The sequence below is a fragment of the Vigna unguiculata genome, chromosome 7 (assembly GCF_037176805.1).
Source record: "Vigna unguiculata cultivar grain cowpea cultivar isolate G323 ecotype 2 chromosome 7, ASM3717680v1, whole genome shotgun sequence".
In the NCBI taxonomy this organism is placed as follows: domain Eukaryota; kingdom Viridiplantae; phylum Streptophyta; class Magnoliopsida; order Fabales; family Fabaceae; genus Vigna; species Vigna unguiculata.
In genome coordinates, this window is record NC_140798.1 from 27,892,063 (window position 1) to 27,913,637 (window position 21,575).

Below are 21,575 nucleotides of genomic sequence, written 5' to 3' on the forward strand. Positions count from 1 at the left end.
CCGTAAGTATTATTATACAATACAACTCATTTAAATAAAACCATAAATCAATTACATATAAAAATTAATATTCAATTAATATTCAATTTGTGTTTATGAAAACATTTACATTTAATGAGTTAAAGATACCAGGAAAAAAGAAAAACAGAAAAAAAATATGTTTAATAACTAAAGAAAAATATGTTCAGTTGAGAGAAAAATGGATAGAAATTGAGTTGACATATCATGTTATTTTCATTTAGCGAAAAATCTTTCACTTAACTAAAAATAAGTACAAAAACAAAATTATTTTCAACTTTTCTTTGCTTAAATGAAAATATGACAGAGAGATTGTGTCTTTGTTTTATTTTTTTTGACAAAAATTATCTCTTTGAACAAAAATATAAAAAATATCAATTTCAACATCAAAATCAAAGTAAATTTCAATTATTCAGAAACATTTTAAGAATATCACTTCCATTAAAAAAAAATCATATAATGACTATGTCACCTTTACGTACCGGTAATTTACCCTTTGCCTGTACTAAAATCATGAATACATTCCCTTATTCATATAACCCTCTATTCCAATTAAATCTTAAACTAAAGTATGAATCTAGTAAAAATCTAAAAACATAAAATAAAATACAAGAACATAACTAAATTACTTCTCTAATAGATACTTGAATATTTTTATTTTCAAGTCAAACTTTTAGTTAGCCTATTAAACTAGAAATAATATATCATTAAAAGTGTAAAGATAGCAAATACTTTTTTTTTTCAAATTAAATAAAAATGTATTGAAATTTATATTTTATGCTGTTATCTACTAATAAGCTATCATAAAATTATTTCCTTAAGTTTATAACAATTTTTAGAAAAAATTAATCACATATAAAGCAGTATTAATTAATTAGTAGAATTTTTTGCATTAGTAATTTATTAAATTTTTTTAAAATATATTACACCGTGATTTTTTATGTACTAAAGGGCGGAGGGGGCATTCGTGAACACATCAGTGATCCACGTTTTGGTAAAAACTGAAATGGCAAAAGAAAATTGAAACTCATCTCAAGTTAGGGTTTAGGGTTTAAGAGCTCAGATCAACTCATAGATCATGATGCAGTGGAGTAAAAGGGGAATGTTGCTGCGTTTTCTCGCCGTCATTCGCCGCTTTTCCACGGAGGCGGTGCCTGTTCGTGCCGCAGTAGCTGCCAGTTCTAGCGGCGGTGGAGATACTCTGGGGCGGAGGCTTCTGAGCCTTTTGTACCCGAAACGCAGTGCCGTTATCGCCATCAATAAGTGGAAGGAAGAGGGTCACGCGCCACCACGCAAATACCAGCTCAATCGCATTGTTCGAGAGCTTCGCAGGCAAAAGCGCTATAAACACGCACTCGAGGTTGGTTCGTCATCCCTTGAACTCTGTAATCTCTTTTAGCTGTAACCTATTAATATATTGAATTCTGAATCACGAGAGATACACTACTGGCTTTCCTTTGGTTATTCTACTACGTGTTTGGCTTCACGATTTTTTTTTTTAGGTCGTGTGTGATCTTAGTTGAATGTTCACTTGCTTTGTTCAAAATTGATGTTGAGTTAAAACAACTTTGGATAGTTTTTTAGTTGAGTTTCTCTGTTCACTTATTTTCAGAATAAATTTTAACCTAGCTCAATTTTACAAAATCAATTTGTCAAAGAATTTTTTAAATACTGTTACGCTTAGTTGATTGGTTTAAAAGTCTCTTAACTGAAAAATGAATGAATTATAATTTGTTTCATTTATTCAGTGCAGCAATTGTGTTTCTATTTTGGTATTAGACCCTGCTAGGGGAAGAGTAGGGGAAAAAGGTGTTCCAACAATATTTGTTGAACCACGCTTACTTGCAATTTCAAATGTCCCAGCCAAGCTGTCTAGGCTTGGGGGATTAATTGGAGTGATTTTTTTTACTGGCCTAGAAGGGAACGCGACTATTTTCCAGGAAAAAGCACCTAACTTTAGTTAACTTTGTTAAAATTTTAGCTGTTTTTTTATTTTATATTTCTTTTTTTTTTTTAAATTAAAGTTGGTTATTCAACACATGAAAATTTTTCTCAAGAAAAAGTCACCAAATCCATCCCCGATCTGGAATGTAAAAGGGTTGATCCTTTTTGTTTGTGTAGGTATGTGAATGGATGACCTTGCAGAAAGATATCAAGCTTGTGCCGGGTGACTATGCAGTCCACTTGGACTTGATAACCAAAGTTCGGGGTTTACAGAGTGCAGAAAAATTCTTTGAGGATCTTCCCGATCGTATGAGGGGCCAGCAAACCTGCTCCTCACTTCTCCATTCGTATGTCAAAAATAATTTGGTTGACAAAGCTGAGGCCCTCATGTTGAAAATGTCGGAATGTGACTTTTTGAGATGTCCTCTTCCTTACAATCACATGTTAACTCTCTACATATCGAATGGGAAGCTAGAAAAAGTTCCTAAAATCATTCAGGAATTAAAGCTGAACACTTCCCCAGATGTCGTCACTTTCAATTTATGGTTAACTGCTTGTGCCTCGCAGAATGATGTAGAAACAGCAGAAAGAGTACTGCTTGAGTTAAAGAAGGCAAAAATAGATCCGGACTGGGTAACATACAGTACATTGACCAATTTGTACGTAAAAAGTGCTTGCCTTGAGAAAGCCGGATCTACTGTGAAAGAGATGGAGAATAGAACCACTAGGAAAACTCGAGATGCATTTTCCTCTCTGCTTAGCTTGCATACAAACATGGGGAATAAAGATGACGTTAAACGAATATGGCAGAAAATGAAAGCCTCCTTTCGCAAAATGAATGATAATGAGTATATTTGCATGATATCCTCTATGGTGAAGCTTGGAGACTTTGCTGGAGCTGAGGATCTTTATAGGGAATGGGAGTCTGTTTCTGGGACCAATGATGTCAGAGTTTCAAACATACTTCTTGCTTCATACATTAACCAAGATCAGATGGAATTGGCTGAAAGTTTTTGTAATCAAATAGTCCAAAAGGGTGTCATTCCTTGTTACACTACATGGGAGCTATTGACTTGGGGGTATTTGAAAAGGAAGGATGTGGAAAAGTTTCTCGATTATTTTAGTAAAGCTATTTCTAGTGTGAAAAAATGGAGTCTGGATCAAAGATTAGTACAGGAAGCATTTGAAATCATTGAGAAGCAAGCTCATACTGAAGGAGCAGATCAGTTGTTAGTTATCCTTAGGAATGCTGGTCATGTGAATACTGATATTTATAATCTATTTCTCAAAGTTTATGCAACAGCTGGTAAAATGCCTCTCATTGTCGCAGAGAGGATGAGAAAGGATAATGTGAAGTTCGACGATGAGACTCAGAGACTATTGGATCTAACCAGTAAAATGTGTGTGTGATGTTTCAGGGAATTTGTTCTAAGCCAAGCACCAAATAAAGGAGTTTTATGGAGTGTTTGGCTGGTGAGATGGTAAGGGACGTAGCTTAGCGTGAGTTCCATTTTATGCGCAGTGCATGCAAACCAGTTCTGTTATAACTTATGATGCTCCGACACTCCGCATAAATGCATGTCCCGTGTCCGATACGTATCGGATATTTGTAGGACACACAATGTTTAATTTGAAAGATATTTTTTTTATCTTTAACATGATCTTGACGATTAAAATAAGGAACAAATTTTATACTATCACTACTTTTTGCATATTAGATATTAGATATTAGATAGATAGATTAGATTTATTTTTTTGTTAGTTCACAATGTGTTAGTTGACAATTTCAAATTTAACATGTTTACACACGTGTTTTGTGTCTTATATTATTTTAATTTAGTCATTCTGTGTCTTATATTATTTTAATTTAGTCATTCGTATTCGAGCAACATTTATAAGGCATGAACCAAGGAAAATGGAACGGAATAATTCCATTTCTGATCATGCGCCAATGCCACTTCGAGATTGAGGGGAAGACTTTGAACGCCTTTCGGCCCTGCGATATTTTTTGTAGTGTTCGTTGCATTTGTGATGCACAACCCAACTTGGCAACTGATACCAATCTCGACTGAACCTTGATTTTGTAGGTAGAATCAGTAGATAACCCGGTTGAATACTTCAATCTATTTAAGCTATTATAATGTTATTTGGACAATAGATGATGTTTTTGCTTTCGGTAAATAGGGGATGATGCCCAACTTGTCACAATTTCGCCGCCCAACAAGTTAGAGGGCACCCTTATATTGATCCTTCTTCCACTCCGACGAGGAAACCCTGCTGTTGTTTACATTGATTGGGTGACCTATATTTCTCAATTAAAATGTTCAACACAAGTTATTTTAGTTTACTTTTCTGTGTAGCCAAATATTTTGGCGGTGTTGTAAATTTTTCATTACTTGTTGAGTGATGTATACCTACCCAAGAAACTCAACCTTATTGATTCAGCCCATCCTCATTATCCACAGCATATTAGCGTGATGGTAGAACTTCAAAACGTTCATGTATCAACTTTTCTAATGATCTAGCACTCCTTAATGGGATTAATTAACTGCTTCACAGTAGTTCCAATTACAGTCTCAGTATCATCAGTACCTGTTATTAAATGTTGGGATTGAATACACCTGTTGTCAACAATTTATTGTCCCTTGTTATTATTGAATCCACGTGTAATAATCAATTTATTATCTCCTTCTACCACACGTTATCTGCATTTAGTGTGTTGTTATCTGCATTTAGTGTGTTATGAACTATTATTTTGATTCGTATGTTCTTTTTTAAGTGGAGTTCATAGTTTATAGTTAAATATAACTTTTATCACATAAAAAAATATAAGATTTGTGACATTCATTGTATAATAATTAATTCAATTTTCAAAGTTAATGAGTATTGACTTTGTATTGTAAATATTTTATTATCACTTACTAATGTATAACTGGTGGTGGGACTGAAAGTAATTATAGAGGAATTTAAAATATTCATCAAATATATATATATATATATATATATATATATATATATATATATATATATATATATATATATTTTGTCCATTAGCGATTAAGAACTTAAATTTGATAAACAGAAAATATTACAGTTAAAAGAAAGTTTATACTTGATATGTATTATAAAATTTTACTGGTCTTTGTTTTAAAGATTTTTTATATTTCTTTATACACCTTGTTTTTAGTTGTAATATTGACATTTTCATCTTCTCAAAAATAAGTATTTTTAATCTTTTCTCTTCTTTCACTTTATATATATATATATATATATATATATATATATATATATATATATATATATATATATGTGTGTGTGTGTGTGTGTGTGTGAACATTGGATATGAAAAATAAAATCCAACATAAAAAATAAGTGACATTGACTCTTATTCATTGTTATTGTAAAAATATTGATATTAAAATTGTCTTATTTGCAATTTAAAAGGTATTGAATTATAAATAACTAAATTCATTTTTCGGATAAATATTGTGTCACTAATCTTTTTCTATTATGAAATGACATTTTTGTTCAAAACAATAATTTGTAATTTTCTGATTACAAAACATTTTCTCTGATTAATATTTCTTAAAAGCATAATAACTACATATACTTTCAACTTCAGTTGATGATTTAGTATGTCTAAATATTTACTTTGATGCAAATCATTTAGCTTAAATTATTTGGTCTTCATTCGATTAGCAAAGTGTGTCTAAACTTGTTATGAATCACATCATGGTCCAAATGGAGAAGGACTAATGCATCATTTTGCGATAATTTTTTTAAAGTTATTAGTTTATTTAAATAATGAACAAATTCTTTGTAAAATTGGTTGACCAAATTATGTTTTGGTTTAATCACTCAATGTGCTCTAGTTTAGTTTTATTTCAAGTTGTAATAATGACCTAATGCTTTTGGGTGACTTTTAGATTGTCACAATTTCAGTTACAATCAGTCATTAAGTAGTGGGATCATTAATAGCTTAAGTGATATGTAATTACAATTTATGTCTTTTGTAATTTTAGTGGTTAAACCTTCTATATAAGCTGAACCATTTTATGAATGAAGATAAGTTGAGTTTTATTCAGAAAATTAGAGTTCATATATTCTATATTAGTGAGAGTGATTCTCCTAAGTTCTTGAGTGATTCAAGAATCCTTGAGTTTTATCAAAGGTCTTTCATTCCTTTGCGTGTTTAAACTCTTACGCCTATCTTCTCTTATTGAAAGTGTGACGTCTCTTAATTTCCACTCCATCTTCTTATTAATTTCCATTTTTCTCGTTTTAAACAGTTTTCAAATTCCTTGCTTGTTAGCATTCCAACCTAGATAGATCTGTAAAACGAATCCACCGCTCCAGATTCACATAATTTGGTAGTTAGAGCTTGGCTCTGGGTTTGGAATAGCAATGGAAGTTTACTATACAATGTGTTTAATCAAAGGCCACACATGTTTAGTTGCATACGATTACAGAAGCGACAACGATGTTGTGAGCCAAAGATTGGTGGAGAAACTCCAGTTACCAACAAGGTTTCATCTGAATCAAGCATGAATCAAATTCAGTACATGAAAAAAGAAGTATTATGTGATATTGCTCCCATGGACTCTTGTCATCTTCTTTTGGGATGGTCATGACTTCGTTTTAAAACACTCAATCTTGATGAACGTTCCCTTTATTTGAGGCATGAGGGACATAAAATTAAGTTGAAATTTATGACACCAAGACAAGTCAGCAAGGATCAACATAGGCTGAAGGAAAAAATAGAAAAAGAAAAAATAGAAAAAGATGCAATAGAGAGTGAAGAAAGAAGGGGAAAGGAAGAAAAAGAAAAGGAAGTAGAGAAAGAGATGACGAAAAATTTATTTGCCAATGATTTTTCTTCTACAATTTGTGATGTCATTTTACATGAACAAAAAGATAGGCATGTGAATGAAATACACCAACTTCCATGTTTGAAAAGGAAGCTTGTTCATAATACTTTATTATGCATCCAGTCCGCTGATGAAAAACAAAGTCTTCAAACACAATGCATGGAGTTATTTGTTGTTACATATGAAGGTGGGGTAGTGTTGGCAAGAAAGGTGCTCCACGTATTGCAACCATTGGAAAGGAACAAATATGAATTTATTCAAGTTGTGTTTGATCCTGGAGGAAGAGGAATAGTTTCAAGTTGTGGAAAAATAAAGTCGTTCACAAGGACATAATAAACTTATATTAAAACTAGTAGTAAAATAAATCCTTAAGATTCATGACGAATCTTCTCGAAGAGGGAGGGTATGATATGAATCGCATCATGACCCAAATGGAGAAGGACAAATGCACCACTTTGCAACAATTTTTTTTTTTGAAGTTATTAGTTTGTTTAAATAATGGCTCAATTCTTTGTAAAATTGGTTGACCAATTTATGTTTTGGTTTAATCAATTAATGGCTCTAGTTTAGTTTTATTTAAAGTTGTAACAATGACCCAATTGTAACTTAGTCATCAGCCTTTGGGAGACTAAGAGGATTCATATTTGAATGCTTTTGGGTTGCCACAATTTCAGTTACAATTAGTCATTAAGTAGTAGAATCATTAATAGCTTAAGTGGGATGTAATTGTAATTTATCTTTTGTAATTCTAGTGGTTAAAACTTTTACATAAGCTGAACCATTTATCAGTAAAGATAAGTTGAGTTTTATTCAGAAACATCAGAGTTCATATCTTCTATCTTAGTGAGAGTGATTCTCTTGAGTTTTTTAGTGATTCAAGAATCCCTGAGTTTTATCAAAGGTCCTTATTTCCTTTTTGTGTTTAAACTCTTAGGCCTATCTTCCCTTCTTGGAAGTGTGACGTCTCTCAATTTCCCCTCCATCTTCTTATTAATTTTCATTTTTCTCGTTCTAAACAGTGTTCCAAATTTCTTACTTGTTAGCATTCCAACCTAGATAGATCCGTAAAACGAATTTATCGCTGTTGATTCGCATCAGAACTTTAATAAGTTATTTTTCTTTCCACTTACTAAATATAAAATGAACTCATTAGCTTGCTCTACAAATTCAAATGTTGGACATAATATTGCTCTATAAAACAAAAACTTAGGAGACATCATATTAAAGAGAAATTGTGACAAGACAAATTCAACCCATGATCGTAAAAATTATTGTTTTAAATAAAAGATCTTGTAGTATATCAAGAATGTTCTCATCATTCTCATTTAATCCCATGTCTTTATCTTCAATTTTCAAAATATAAAAAAAAAATTATATTTCTAGCAGTCCTACTATTTGATATGTGACAGTATTTAATTTCATATTATTTGAAACTTTCAAGACTTGCAATCTTTTAATAACTCATGATAGTTTATTATTGATGTGACAATATTATATATAAATAATTATTTTACAACATTTTGACTAAAATCCTCCCTCAAAATAACAAAAAATATATGTAAAAATCAATGATAATATTTATCACATAAAAATTTATTAAAATAAAATAAAAAATACAAATGATTGATGGATTTGAGTTATAAATATCAAAATTCACGCTAGCTTATTTGAAAACATTCATCACCTATGGACGTTTGTTAAAAATTTGTAGAAGTATTACTAATTTCAATTTGTAGCTTTATCTAAACTTTTGTTAAAATATTTAAACAAATAATTTATTGAGTTCAAATTATTGCAATATTATCTATCAACGCAAGTTTCATATTTCCTTAAAAGTAGATTATCTAGATTTATTTTTTCATTTAATATATATATGTATATATATATATATTAAATATACTATTCTCAAAAATTTATTTTTGTAAATAAATCTTGAATAAATTGTAATAAACAAAAAAGAAAAAGTATATAATCACTTGTTTAAAATTATTTTTAATCACTAATTTTGTAAAGCTCACTTTCTATTTTAAAGTTAATGGCCCAAATTTAATTGCAAAGGCCTACCTAGCCCATTTATTTTCTTTTAGAAATCTCTTCAATTTCCTACTCTCTTTTTTTGTCGACTCTTCCCTCCTAGACACTATTCTCCTTCTTACTTTTACCTCAGTTGAGAACATTTTGTGAAATAGAGGCTGAATTTGAAACCACTACTTTGTAATCCGCTGATTAAATCTGAACAGTTTATTTATCAAGTAAGTTGAACACCAAATCTTCGTTGTCTTTTCCTTCTTTTCTAGTGCAGTTGAGTTGGTTCTGTCTTGGTTCTTCCTTAAAGCTTTATTCTTTTCTCTGTACTCATATTTTTTTTTCCAGCTCTTTAGTTTGTTTTTGGAGTTGTGGTGTTCCTTAGGGCTTTGTTTTTCTGGTTTTGCATGCAGGAGCATGTGAGAATCTGCTATTCTCGTCCAGGCAGGCGAGAAACCTATAGCCCAAGCTAGCAAATAATTCCCCTTTTACTTCTGCACGAGTTATCGCTCAAGCGAGAATTCTCGCCCAAGCGAAAACAGTCTCGTCTAAGCGAGAAAGTCTAGCTTAAGCAAGAACTCGTAGAGGTGCATTGTACCTTCTATTTGAGTTCTCGTTTAAGCAAGGGGATCCTAGCTTAAGCGAGAGGACCGAGTCGCTTGAGCGAGACTTCCTAACTTAAGCGAGAATGTGGTAGATTGGTTTAAATTCTCTGATTTCATCTGTGGTTGGTTGAGTTACTTTTAAAAGCATGAAATATGTGACTATGCATGTATAATGAGATATTGTGGACTGTATTTAATGTGTTCAACATGAAATGATAATGTTATGAGATAACATGTGGAATATGTGTGAGAATTTCATGGAGAAATCTCTTGGGTGATAAAGTAATGTGTGTGATGACTTAAGGATTCAAGTAAGGTTGTATTGTGACACTCTAATGAATCATTCAAACTCACTTAGAGTAGACTGGTTCATGTGGTGAAAGTAGTAAAAGTCCTAGTCTATGACAGAAAAATGACCTTAGATAATCATGGACTAACCTTATGTGTAGTAAGGTGAATATCTGATTTCATTATATGTATCCGTATAATCGAGGTAGCGGGTCTTGTATTGTTTGTTAGCACATGTTGTTTGTGCTCATAATCTGTTTATTTGTCTATTAAAATTATTTTTTTCTCTAACTTACCATTTTCTTGTTTGTGCTTTGGTTTCTTGTAGTGTTTTCCTTTTTGTAATGATCACTAAACCAATGTTGGTGTGAGCAGATGTGGAGACTCCTGGTGATCGTACAGATGGTGGAGATACTACCGTTTAGACTAGGTTTTAGTTACTGCTCTTTTGAACATCTTTTGGAAAACTAATCTTTGTAATTCTTTGTTCTATGAGCAATCTTTTGTCAAACTGTTTTATGTTTGAGTTGTGTTTATGACATTTTTTTGTGTCCATGATACTTCTAATTCAGTTCCAGTATATTTTGGATAACCGTAAAAGGTTGATTCTCATATACTTTCTATTGTCCTCTATTTTATTATAATATTTGATTATTAAATTTCTTTATTAAATGGGATGTCAAACTAGTTGTAAATAAATAAAGTTGATTTAGATATTTTGTCTTTTTTATATAGAAATTTATCCGGCAAAAACATTCATGTAAATCTAAATGTTCCTATATATTTTGTTATATGAAAACAATTTTTATATTTTTATGTATATATTATTTGATAAATTAAATTTAAATCTTACTTTGTAGTTTCAAAAAATTTGTTTATCTATTTTAAACTAAAATTAAAAAATTATATAAACTAATTAATAGAAATTAAAAATACTACAATAAAAATATAAAATAAATATCATCTGATTTTTAGTTGTTCATTCTATTTTTTATTTGTATATTTTATTCATATAATTTTATGAAAATGCAACAAATTTTAATTCAAATATATATATATATATATATATATATATATATATATATATATATATATATATAAATAAAGAGGAGTTCATATTTGTGCACGACATTGTAAAAATATAATAAAAAAATTAATTAAAGTTATTTTAATATAATATTTTAAATACAGTAATTAAATCCAATATAAATCTTCATAAATTAAATAAAATTTGTATATATTATAAAAATAAATTTTCCTATATTTTCTTTCATATGAAAATAAAATAAATGACTTAGAATTATAGTATTAAAATAATAATTATTTTGTACTATTAGTCTGTACAGAATCTACTCTGAATTAGATAGGACATACATGACTTAATATTGATTTATTGATATTCTCAAAAGATAAAAATATTAAAGAAGTTCCATTTCTCCAACTTGAATGGAAACTAGAATGAAAGTCATAAAAAAGAACAAATATATAGAAAAATGTTGGAAGAATTTGGTATGGTGGTTTAGAAAGTTAGTTGCGAGGCTTCACATTCGTACGAAAAGCTCGGATAACATACGCACATGCTTTATTTTATTTTACATTTTTGTTTTGACTCAAACCATTCATCATTGTGTATCTGTACTTCTTTTATTTATTTTTTATTAAAGTCAAACTGGGATTATTAGCTGCATCTTTAAAGTTGATCACCAAAATAACAAACTAAGAAGATAGTGTGACCAAAAACACATTAGAAAAGAGAACGAGTAACTGCAACGACAACATGGAGAGGTTTACCCAATCCAACCCACATCCACGTATAACCAAAGACATCAACGTTAGAGTCCCAATGTTCTTATGAAATGACATTAATCTCCCTTCCTATTCCATCAAGGACCTCAATGAGGATAGCACGTGAACACACGCGGAAAACTAAACGACTTGTCGTTTTTAAGGTTGTGTGGTAGCAGACAACTGCATGCAGAAAGCACGCGTGGTTTGAGGAGCGTAGTGGTTGTGTGTTCGTAGAAAACTGCAAATACTCACCCACTAACGCCACGTAGGTTATGTAGTTTGTTGCATTGCAGGACTGAAGTTGAAGCTTTAAAAGCCTGTCAAGTCTCAACCGTTTCAGAATAAGGTAGCAAAACTGAACTGTCTTCGTAAAATCAACCGCTATAACAAAGCTTTTTTCTCTTTCTCTCTGTCCATGGCTGCTATGCATGATGATGGTGAAGTGGGTTTTGAAGAAGGAATGCTCTGGTTACCCTCTCATGTTCTGGACGAGGCATGTGGCACAAAGGTTATATCTTTTTTCTGTTCATCATTTTTCTTTTTCTCTTCTTCTAGTGTTCGAATTGAACGACTGGGTTGACATCAGTTCAAGTGCCTTGCTTTCTACTTTTGGATTTCATTTACAGTTTATAGTGTAATTTATTGTAATTGCCAGTAAGTTACTCATGTACTTCAATTTTTCTGCAGGAATATATGAGGAACAGATATCAGAAGATCCAAAACCATCAGCAAATGCGACATCTTGGTCCTCAGGAATCATCAGGAGAACCAAAATTGCAGGTAAATGTTTTACTTAATTGCATCCATTGAATCCATCTTTTGTTGTGGTTGGTGGGTCCACGAGACAGTCTGCAACACTCGATACACACGATACTTTTTTTTTTTTTTTCTGTGTGAAAATTGGTATGAAAATGAAGGTATAGGTATGAATTGAACTAATGATATGATCATTAGACAGATTAACATGTAGGTCTAAAGATTGATTAGGTTGTAGCATGGTACTTTAAAAGAAATGTAATAGGTACATGTGTTCCACTTGTCCTACAAGTAACATCTGATTAATCAAACAATACCCTCATATTCAGGGAATTTGACTAGCTATATGTATGATTTAAAGATTTGGCCATTTGCATTATAGGCTCCTTTTTCATTTTAATTTCTTTCTAAAAAATTACTTGAATTTCTTTAAGAAAAGTTGAAATCGAAAGGATACACATAAAGGTTAGGCAAACCTACACAAACAGTAACTTTAGTTAGTGGCTTACCAGAAAGTTCTGAAGCATATATGCAACAAAACATTAAATTAGTATATGTCATGTCAATATGCACGCACACACTGGTTCTAGTGTATGGAATTTGGAGGGTGTGTGACTGTGACTAAAAAATCAGAAAGACAAGCTAATTTTGGAATGTCAAAAGGGGTGAAACATTAAAAGAAATAAGATTTGGTATCTATTCATATATAGATAATTTGGTCCTACACATTCATTGAATGTACTTCACTACTGTAGATTAACAATTTTATTTTCATACACCTAATAGTTTCTTTCTCTGTTTGTTTTCTTTTGAAATGTCTTTTCCAGTACACAAAATCTACCTCAAGATCTTTGCATACAAGGCCAAAACTTGTCAATGGTGGACCAGGAATGCGAGTTATTTTCTTGGGATCCAAGCAAAGATCCTGTGGCACTGGTGTATTCTTACCACAAAGTGCAGGCACAAATTTCCAACCAAGCAAAAGACCAGGTTTGAGAACTTGTATTTCCTCCAAAAATATGTTTACTTGACAACAAATGTATGCATATGTATCAAATTATAACATGAAACAACATGGTCAAAGTGAATGTTGCAGAATTGGACTATGAATGTTTCCACTTGTCTAATTCAGATTTATTCACACTCCTAATTGTTTTGCAGCTTGTGCTCCTGTTTTCCTTCCGGCCCGAGTTGTTCAAGCTCTAAATCTTAATGTGCATGCATTAGGTGTACAGGTTTCACCACCTCAAGGTCTTGAATCCAACTTTTTAATTCATTGATTTTTATTTCATACACTCATTCAATATTTATTATTCAATTACAAGTATTAAATATATTTTTTTTCACGCGTGATATTGTTGAGAGAAAGGTTAATTAACTCTGACCTTTCATCTGGTTACAGTTCAGAGATATAACCCTATGATATGCAGAGAGGCATGCAACAAGAACTCACTAGAAAAGAGAAGTGATCAGAAAGATGCATCCAAGCAATGTAGTTTTATTTCTCAGAATCGAAGTTCTTCTCGAGAGATATTTCTCCCAAAGGAATGGACTTACTAGCTGGCTTTTCATTTGCAATTGAGAAGCAAACAAAGGGGAGCTAGCAAGAGATGGTACATAAAAAATAATAACAAAATGCATGAAAATCATGCATTATGCAGAAAGGGGAATGGTTTAAAACTTTAATTTTTGTTGCTGGTTGAACTGTTAGATTGTTGATCGTGTGTTGATTTGAAATAATAGCATCCCAAGTCTCACCAGGGTGATGTTTGTAATTGCATTCTTCAGTTTTAATATAGTTTTAAGTCCTAGCATTATATTTTATGGATTAATGGATGTGAATGCTATTAAAATATTTATATTGATTTCAGAAGTATTTTTTTTTTCTTTGACACTCTTTTTTAAGGGTATCTGATATTGAACTTGAAAGAGTATATTTCAATCAAATCAAGGATTGAGAGCAGAATCACAGAATTAACACAGGGAAAGGGTGGATCTGGGGAACCCCTTCTGTGAACAGAGATGCAGTTGGACTACACGTCTTTAAGAGTTTTGTTTCAGTGCAAAATAATATTAACAAAAAATCATCCCTAGCAATAGTACTGTGTACCTATAATTTATAACTATAGAGAAACAAAAGATAAATGTTGTTTCGGTTTACATATTTTTTATTTTATCTATGTAACTATTTTATAGCTATTATTTTAACCTTATTATACTCTCTAAATCATTCACATCCTCTAATACTACGTCAAATAATAAACATAGGTTTTGTTGGGTCTAACGTAGTTAATTATACATGAATGCACTTATAATGGTTTATACGTGAAACTATCTATTCTTAAACTGGAGCGTGTCCGGTATGTTTTAAAACATTTCATATTACAATTATATCACATAATGTAATATCTCATTTAATTAATAAGCATAATTAAAAGAAACGCCACACACAAATAGTACAAGAGCGCAGTGCTGGAGTTTTTAACACAACCCCTACAAACCTAGGCACACCACGATGCCAACAGAAAGCCAGTTGAAAAGTCTAACAGGTGAAAGTAGAGTAATAAAGCATAAAGCAATACATGGGCCATAGCCTTAACAAAAACCCACACAAGATGCGATGTCCAACCCAAACAGACTATGCAGCGGAACCGTCTCTTCCCGGTTGACCTCGAGTGCTTCTCGCATCTGCTCACATCAACAAGTTGATGATCATCGTAAAAGGAGAAGAACAACATACATGACAATCAAATGAGCAAACAAGGTAAGCTAGAGCCATAAAGATTTCATCAAATGCAATCAAATATACGTTCACAGTCCAACATACATACATCACCCAAACATGTTATGACCTTCCAAATCAATACACTAAGACTCGACTCGACTCATCCGGATACATATAACATGGTCAGATTCAGCGGATGCTTGCACTTGTGGTGGATACCTCTGCTCACCCCCGAGCTATGTGTTACAAGTGTTACAATGAATCAATTCCCTCACACACAAGGTTAGCCCTTAATGAGTTTCAAGCCTCCTGCTACTCTCACCACAGGAGTCAGTCCACTCTAAGTGAGACTAACTGACTCCTTAGAGTGTCAGAATGCTATCCTTACCTTGAATCCTTACCAAGTTATATAGATGGGGCACCACCATGGACACCCACTAACAGGGGCCATGAAATTACGTCCCGACCACTGAAGCACGACCCGAAAATCCCACCTAGGAATTTTCAAGGAATTACGCACTAACACAGACCAAGCATACCAGACCAATCAATAAAGATTTATTACACATACACATATACATCACATACCATCTCTTGATAATTCACCCTTTTTTATTTCTTTCCCAGTGGTTCCATACCCATCCATTTCTCTCAAACCATAGTTATGGGATTTTAGTTCATGCCAATACCATGCCACTTTAACACCAACCATCTCATTTAGTTTACATGCCAAGTTCATACCATACCCATCATTCACCATCCATGAATCATATCACTCATACATAGCAGTTCATTGTATATTTTTCATCATATCAATCAGACCCAAGCAAGTATCAATCATCCAAGAGCAATAAACAACCAAACACCACACTGCCTCGCCCAGCTCCTCGCTCAGGCTGAAGGGTCTCGCTCAGGCGAGCCCCCTTCGCCTAAGCGAGGGCTCGAAAAGGGGAACAGTAGCCTCACGCGGGATCTCGCTTAGGCGAGACCCCTCTCGCTTGGTCGAGACGCTCGCTCGCTCAGAAAGGACATGTGTGAGACTCGAGAAATTTAAATAATTAAATTAATAATTATTTAATAAATGCGGTAGTAGAAGCCTTTATGACACTTAATGCTAATTGTTGTGACATGGAAAACTACTAGCTCAAGTGGTTGAGAGTACTTGATTGTGTGAAAGGACTTGGGTTTGAGTCATAGGTATGCTATTTGTGTGTTCTTTGAGTTATATTAATTTTAATATGTAAGATTATGTTAGTGATAACATAATTATAGAATTTGAGGAATTAACATGAACATGACTTGGTTGAATTGGTTATGCTTTGATCTTGGAATTTCAGGGGTGTGTGTTCAAATCCTGTTTAAAACGAAATTAATCCCTTTATTTTTGCTAAATATCATTATGGGTTGCATGTGAAAGGGCATAGAAAACCCTAGCAGAAAGGGCAGCCAAGAGGGGCTGAAAAGTCACTAAGTAATGCCTTGAGTAGCAATCAAACCATCACTAAGTTTAATTTCGTTTTCTTTTTATTAGTCACAATTAGGGGTCATATAAAAGGGTAAAAACAAATCAATTAGAGGGTTTTAGAGACTGAAAATCGTGAGAGAGGGAAGGAGCACGAACTTGAGGGAAAAAGGTGAGTTGGGAATTGTGAGTAAAACTGCATTTTATTTTGGGAGAGAAAAGAAAAGGTTTTGGGTACCATAAAGGCAAAGTTGAGCAACCATTAGAAGCAAGGATTTCCAGGTTAGGGGAGTTCCTTTGTGTGTTTTTTTGTTTGTGAATTTAGTATACTCTGAGATTGTATGTATGACTGGGTTTGATCATGAATTTTCGTGCTTCTTATGGTATGAATCAATGGTGAAATGGTTGTTATGCGGGTTTGGTCAATTTGTATGCATTGTATGGGAATTATGGGAATTTACTGTACTATTGTTGTTGAGGGTCTGTTTTTGCAATTGGAGTGACCAATTTCATGTTCAATTCATGCATAAAATGTTGAATCATATGATGTATTGTTGGACGTAGTTGAATGGGGTTTTGGGGCTTTTGGGTGTAGGTTTCTACGCGCATGACAGGGAGAATATTTGCTATTCTCGCTCGAGCTAACTAGGCTCGCCTAGGCGAGAATAGTAGAAACGAAGTTTTGGGTTGTGTCTGCACATCTCGCTCAGGCGAGAAATCGTGTAGTGGTGAGGTTGTGCTCGAGGGACTCGCTCAGGCGAGGAGCCCATGTTTTGAGCGACAGAGTACCTCGCTCAGGCGAGAGGTACTCGCCTGAGCGAGAAATCGCAACTAAGGAGGGTGTGTTCTGATGTCTCGCCGCCTAGGCGAGTGTTTTGTGTTGAGCGAAGGGGAGATTTTGCCCAGGCGAGGCCATCTCGCCTAAGCGAGCCTTCGCACGTGAACCCTGGCTGCACGCTCGCTCAGGCGAGGAAGCTTAGCCTAAGCGAGACAGGCCTGATCGCTTAAGCTAAGGCTTCTAGCCCAAACGAGTTTAGTGCAATTTGTGTGTATTGGTTGTACGCTTTGATGAAACATGGATATGGAGATGTTGTGCCATGAGCAGGTAGGTTCATGGATGGTGGATAACATGTGATGGTATGAGCGAGGAGGTTCATACTCGATTACTCTCCTGTGAGGATACGAGCGAGGTAGTTTCGTATGTTCCGTGGTCACAGTTGAGAGATGCTGCGTGTGGGGAGGTACGTAGCTTGTGAATCACATGTGTTGGACTACGGGCGGGTAGGTCTGTAGAGTAGGACTACGAGCGGGGAGGTTCGTAGAGGCAGGACCACGAGCGGACAGGTTCGTGTGAGCATCAAGAATCCTGAGTCCATGACTAACTTTCTTGTATGCTAGTGGTTGAAAAGCCATGGGGTATGTTGAGAATGTAACCAAGATATAATTATGATAATAAGAGTGGGTGGTTTCTATTATTTAATTTATGTGATTTTATATATATTGTTGAGCTCACCCTTTCTGTCTGTGTTTGGCGATGATCGTATAATTTTACACGGGAGCAGTTGATGATACAAGTGATGCTGCTAACACTCGAGATGGAGAGAGGGACTAGCTGGGAATTAGAACTAGGGATTTACGATGTTTTAAACTTTTGTTGGAACTTGTAATCACTTTTGGAATTATTTTTATTTATTAAATGATTAACGTATTGAACATTATACTTTGATTTATTCCCGTTGCGGGAAATTAATAAAGTTGCGACTTTCAAGCTTCTTTTTATATCTTTAAATATTTATTTAGGTAATATCTTTTAGGGATGTTACAACATGGGTCGCCTGAAGCAGCTTGGGCAAGCATCTGTTGATCTCGCCTAGGCGAGCCATGCTCGCTTGGGCGAGAAAACTAGTGCTCACCACTGTTCTCTCGTGCACAAACACCCAACAGATTCACCAAGTGTTCAATAATACCATACATAGGTTCGCATTAACACATCAAGCATATTAAAATGATAAAACAATAGTACAAGCAGCACAACACGAACAGAGGGGTGAACCCTAACTTCCCTACCTGGAAAACAAGCTAGCAGCGGGTCCTTGGATACGAACAAGGGAACATAGCAGCTCCTAGGGTAGATTAGCGAGCTGAAAACAAGGAACAAAAGGGTGTTTAACACCGAAGCTCAAACACTGCCCACGGAAATAGGGCCAGAGATTGAAAGTTAGGGATTAGGAATACTTACGTGAGCTAAAAATGGGGTCAAGCTGAACTGAACTGAGTGCACTGTGGATCCCTAACAGAGAAGACGGATGCGGCTCTAAGCACTAAGGAAGCAGAATTCTGAAAGTGTGGAATGAGTCAATTAGGTCAGACTTGGGTGGCTTTATCCTTTAGGCCAGCCCTTAGGCCTAATAGCTTAAAGGCAGTCCTCAAAACTTTAGGGCAAAAAACTGGGCCTTACACATAACACTTCTAATAATTTTATATGTATGAGATCAATAAATAATAGAGCACTACATGATAATAATAATAATAACATGTGTTTGAAAACATATAAATAATGTATTGTTTAGAACTGTCTTACTTGTTGGAGAAGAAATTTTTGGAAATACTCAATTGAAAGTTTGGATTTAGATTATAAATAAATCTAAAAAAGCAAATTTCAGTGTATTTGTCTAAAGACATGCATTATAAACACACTAATGCAACAAATACTTTCTATTCGATTAAAAAATTTGTTCTATGCCCATTTTAGAATCGACGTAAATACATCCAACATAAAAAAATTTCATTTTCTATGTCAATTCTAGAGTCGTCATAAGAAAAGTCACTTTCTATGCTGGTTCTAGCCACAACCAACATAGAAAATGTCACTTTCTCAATAGGTACCAACTCATATGATTCTTTGACTGCAACAACTTCTTAAGGTGTACCAGGTATTATCCCTCGTGGTCATGAAGGTCATCAACAAGTCCAAGACGATTGATGTCACCATGGAGCCCCATATCATGAGTGAGATCGACACCATGTGCCACCTCCAGAACCACCCAAACATCCTCAAAATCCACGAGGTTCTCGCCACAAAGGCAAAAATTTACCTCTTTGCAACTACGATGACAACGACGATCTCTTCCCTAAGCTCTCTCAGCTGTGGCCACCTTCCAGAGCCCCTAGCGCGACACTCCCAAATTTTCCCTGCACTTCTCTTTTACCAGTGCCACGACATCACGCACCGCAATCTGAAGTCACAAAACCTCCCCCTCGACGTTGCTGGTGACTTTAAGGTGTCTGACTTTGACCTCTTCATGCTCCCAGAGCACCTTTGCGATAACCTCCTCCACATTGCATGTGGCACGCCAACCTTTATTACGATGGAGGTCCTACGCTGCTGGCTACGATGGCTTCATACACCAATTATTGTACCATAACCTTAAATCTTGAATTTTGCTTGAAAGAATTTTTTATAACAAATGGTTGAGGGATAAGAGCGTGGGAACGATGAAGGCGAAGGTGAAGGAGGTTGGGGAGAAGTTAGGGTTTAGACTTTAGGCTAGACTTTCGATGCTAGTTTTATGTATAACCAATTGAAAAAACCTTCCTCTTATTACAATATTGCCACCACTTCCGTTTCTATGTTGGTTCTTAGTATAACCGACATAGAAAGTCTTATTCTTTATTACAAAATTGTCACTACTCTGGTTGAAATAATAATCAACATAGAAATTCTTATCATATTTACAATTTTGTCACCGCTTCATTTATTATAACGGGTGGATCATAATCACCATAACAAGTCGTCATAATAACATCCAATTTTTGTACTAGTGACATACAAAAATGAAGGATTGGGTTGACTTTTTGCCTGTCAAACGTTTAGGAAAAAGTAATATGGACCTATCTTTGTGAGAGATCACTCTACTATATTTTTCTATGACATTCCATATATAATTGTATGTCTTTACTCACCTCTCAACTTTTGAAAGTGTGTTATGTGATTAAAGTTGAAGAAATATCCTAGATTTATCCTAGACATTACCTGGTTTAGTTTGCTTTTATATATATATATATATATATATATATATATATATATATATATATATATATATATATATATATATATATATATATATATATATTCCAAATACACATTCACATTTATAATTTTTTGGTTAAATTACTCTTTTGGTTCCTCTATTTGTCAAGTAATATCAGTTTGACTCTCAAGTTTTTCGTTGTCTCAATTTGGTCCTCATTTTCTTAAAAATGATTCAATTTGGTCCTTGCCATTAATTTTGACCAGACGGTGTTAAAGTCAACGCCATGTGTCGATTTCTAGTTTTTTTTTTGAATTTTTTTTGAATTTTTTACACTTGTCACTTCACAATTGTGCCACGTGTCAAAATGATTCAATTTGGTCCCTATATTTGTTTTTAGTTTCAATTTAGTTCCAATTTTTGTAAAAATGAAGCAATATTGTCGCTCCTTAAATTGACACTCAATTTAGTTTTTGTATACAACTTATCATGATATTCTTAATAAATTTGAAATTTTTATTAAATATTTTTAAACAAGTTTTTTTTTTTTAGTTTTATTATTAAACAAAGTTAAATCTCAAACTTAATTTCAAAAATTAACAATTTTGTCATCATATATAAAGGCATCAAGTGTATTATTATACAAACTCAGTGAAGATTAAAAATCAAATAACTTGTCACACATAAGTTTAGGAACTAAATTTGAAATTCAAAACAAAACCAAAGTCTAATGCTTTGTATAAAATTTAAAGTTAATTTAAAATATTTATAGAAATATTTAATAAAAACTTTAATTTTAGTAAGAATATCACCATAAGATTTATAGGAATATAAATTGAGTGTCAATTTAAGGAAGGACAATATTACTTCATTTTTACAAAAAATGAGACTAAATTGAAACTAAAAACAAATATAAGGACCAAATTGAGTCATGTTGGCACGTGTCACAACTATGGGGACTAATTTTTTGGGGTCCAAAAGGTGTTGTAGCCGAAAATTTTAAAATTATGCGCATGTATAATGACAATTTACGAAAATTAAATTAAGTTTTTAATTTATTTTATA

At 33.4% G+C, this 21,575-nt stretch overlaps 2 protein-coding genes and 1 pseudogene across 2 annotated transcripts; all 3 read left to right on the forward strand.

Annotated features, from left to right (window-relative positions):
- The first annotated feature begins 981 nt into the window (after positions 1 to 981).
- On the forward strand, positions 982 to 3,770 carry LOC114192779 (Pentatricopeptide repeat (PPR) superfamily protein). Its single transcript, XM_028082595.2, has 2 exons — positions 982 to 1,378; positions 2,140 to 3,770. The coding sequence occupies exons 1-2, from the start codon at positions 1,097 to 1,099 to the stop codon at positions 3,370 to 3,372; spliced, it is 1,515 nt and encodes a 504-aa protein (XP_027938396.2). The 5' UTR covers positions 982 to 1,096; the 3' UTR covers positions 3,373 to 3,770.
- An 8,027-nt stretch (positions 3,771 to 11,797) lies between these two features.
- Positions 11,798 to 14,239, forward strand: LOC114192534 (uncharacterized). Its single transcript, XM_028082282.2, has 5 exons — positions 11,798 to 12,044; positions 12,224 to 12,316; positions 13,120 to 13,282; positions 13,454 to 13,543; positions 13,695 to 14,239. The coding sequence occupies exons 1-5, from the start codon at positions 11,952 to 11,954 to the stop codon at positions 13,850 to 13,852; spliced, it is 597 nt and encodes a 198-aa protein (XP_027938083.2). The 5' UTR covers positions 11,798 to 11,951; the 3' UTR covers positions 13,853 to 14,239.
- A 5,191-nt stretch (positions 14,240 to 19,430) lies between these two features.
- On the forward strand, positions 19,431 to 19,904 carry LOC146884739 (CBL-interacting serine/threonine-protein kinase 7 pseudogene; annotated as a pseudogene).
- The last annotated feature ends 1,671 nt before the right edge of the window (positions 19,905 to 21,575 follow it).

Excerpts from the sequence above, each read along its gene's own strand:
- LOC114192779 (XM_028082595.2), top strand. The coding sequence starts at position 1,097 with ATGATGCAGTGGAGTAAAAGGGGAATGTTGCTGCGTTTTCTCGCCGTC. Across the intron at positions 1,379-2,139 it reads GCTATAAACACGCACTCGAG|GTATGTGAATGGATGACCTT; the intron begins GTTGGTTCGTCA and ends TTGTTTGTGTAG.
- LOC114192534 (XM_028082282.2), top strand. The coding sequence starts at position 11,952 with ATGGCTGCTATGCATGATGATGGTGAAGTGGGTTTTGAAGAAGGAATG. Across the intron at positions 12,045-12,223 it reads ACGAGGCATGTGGCACAAAG|GAATATATGAGGAACAGATA; the intron begins GTTATATCTTTT and ends ATTTTTCTGCAG. Across the intron at positions 13,544-13,694 it reads ACAGGTTTCACCACCTCAAG|TTCAGAGATATAACCCTATG; the intron begins GTCTTGAATCCA and ends ATCTGGTTACAG.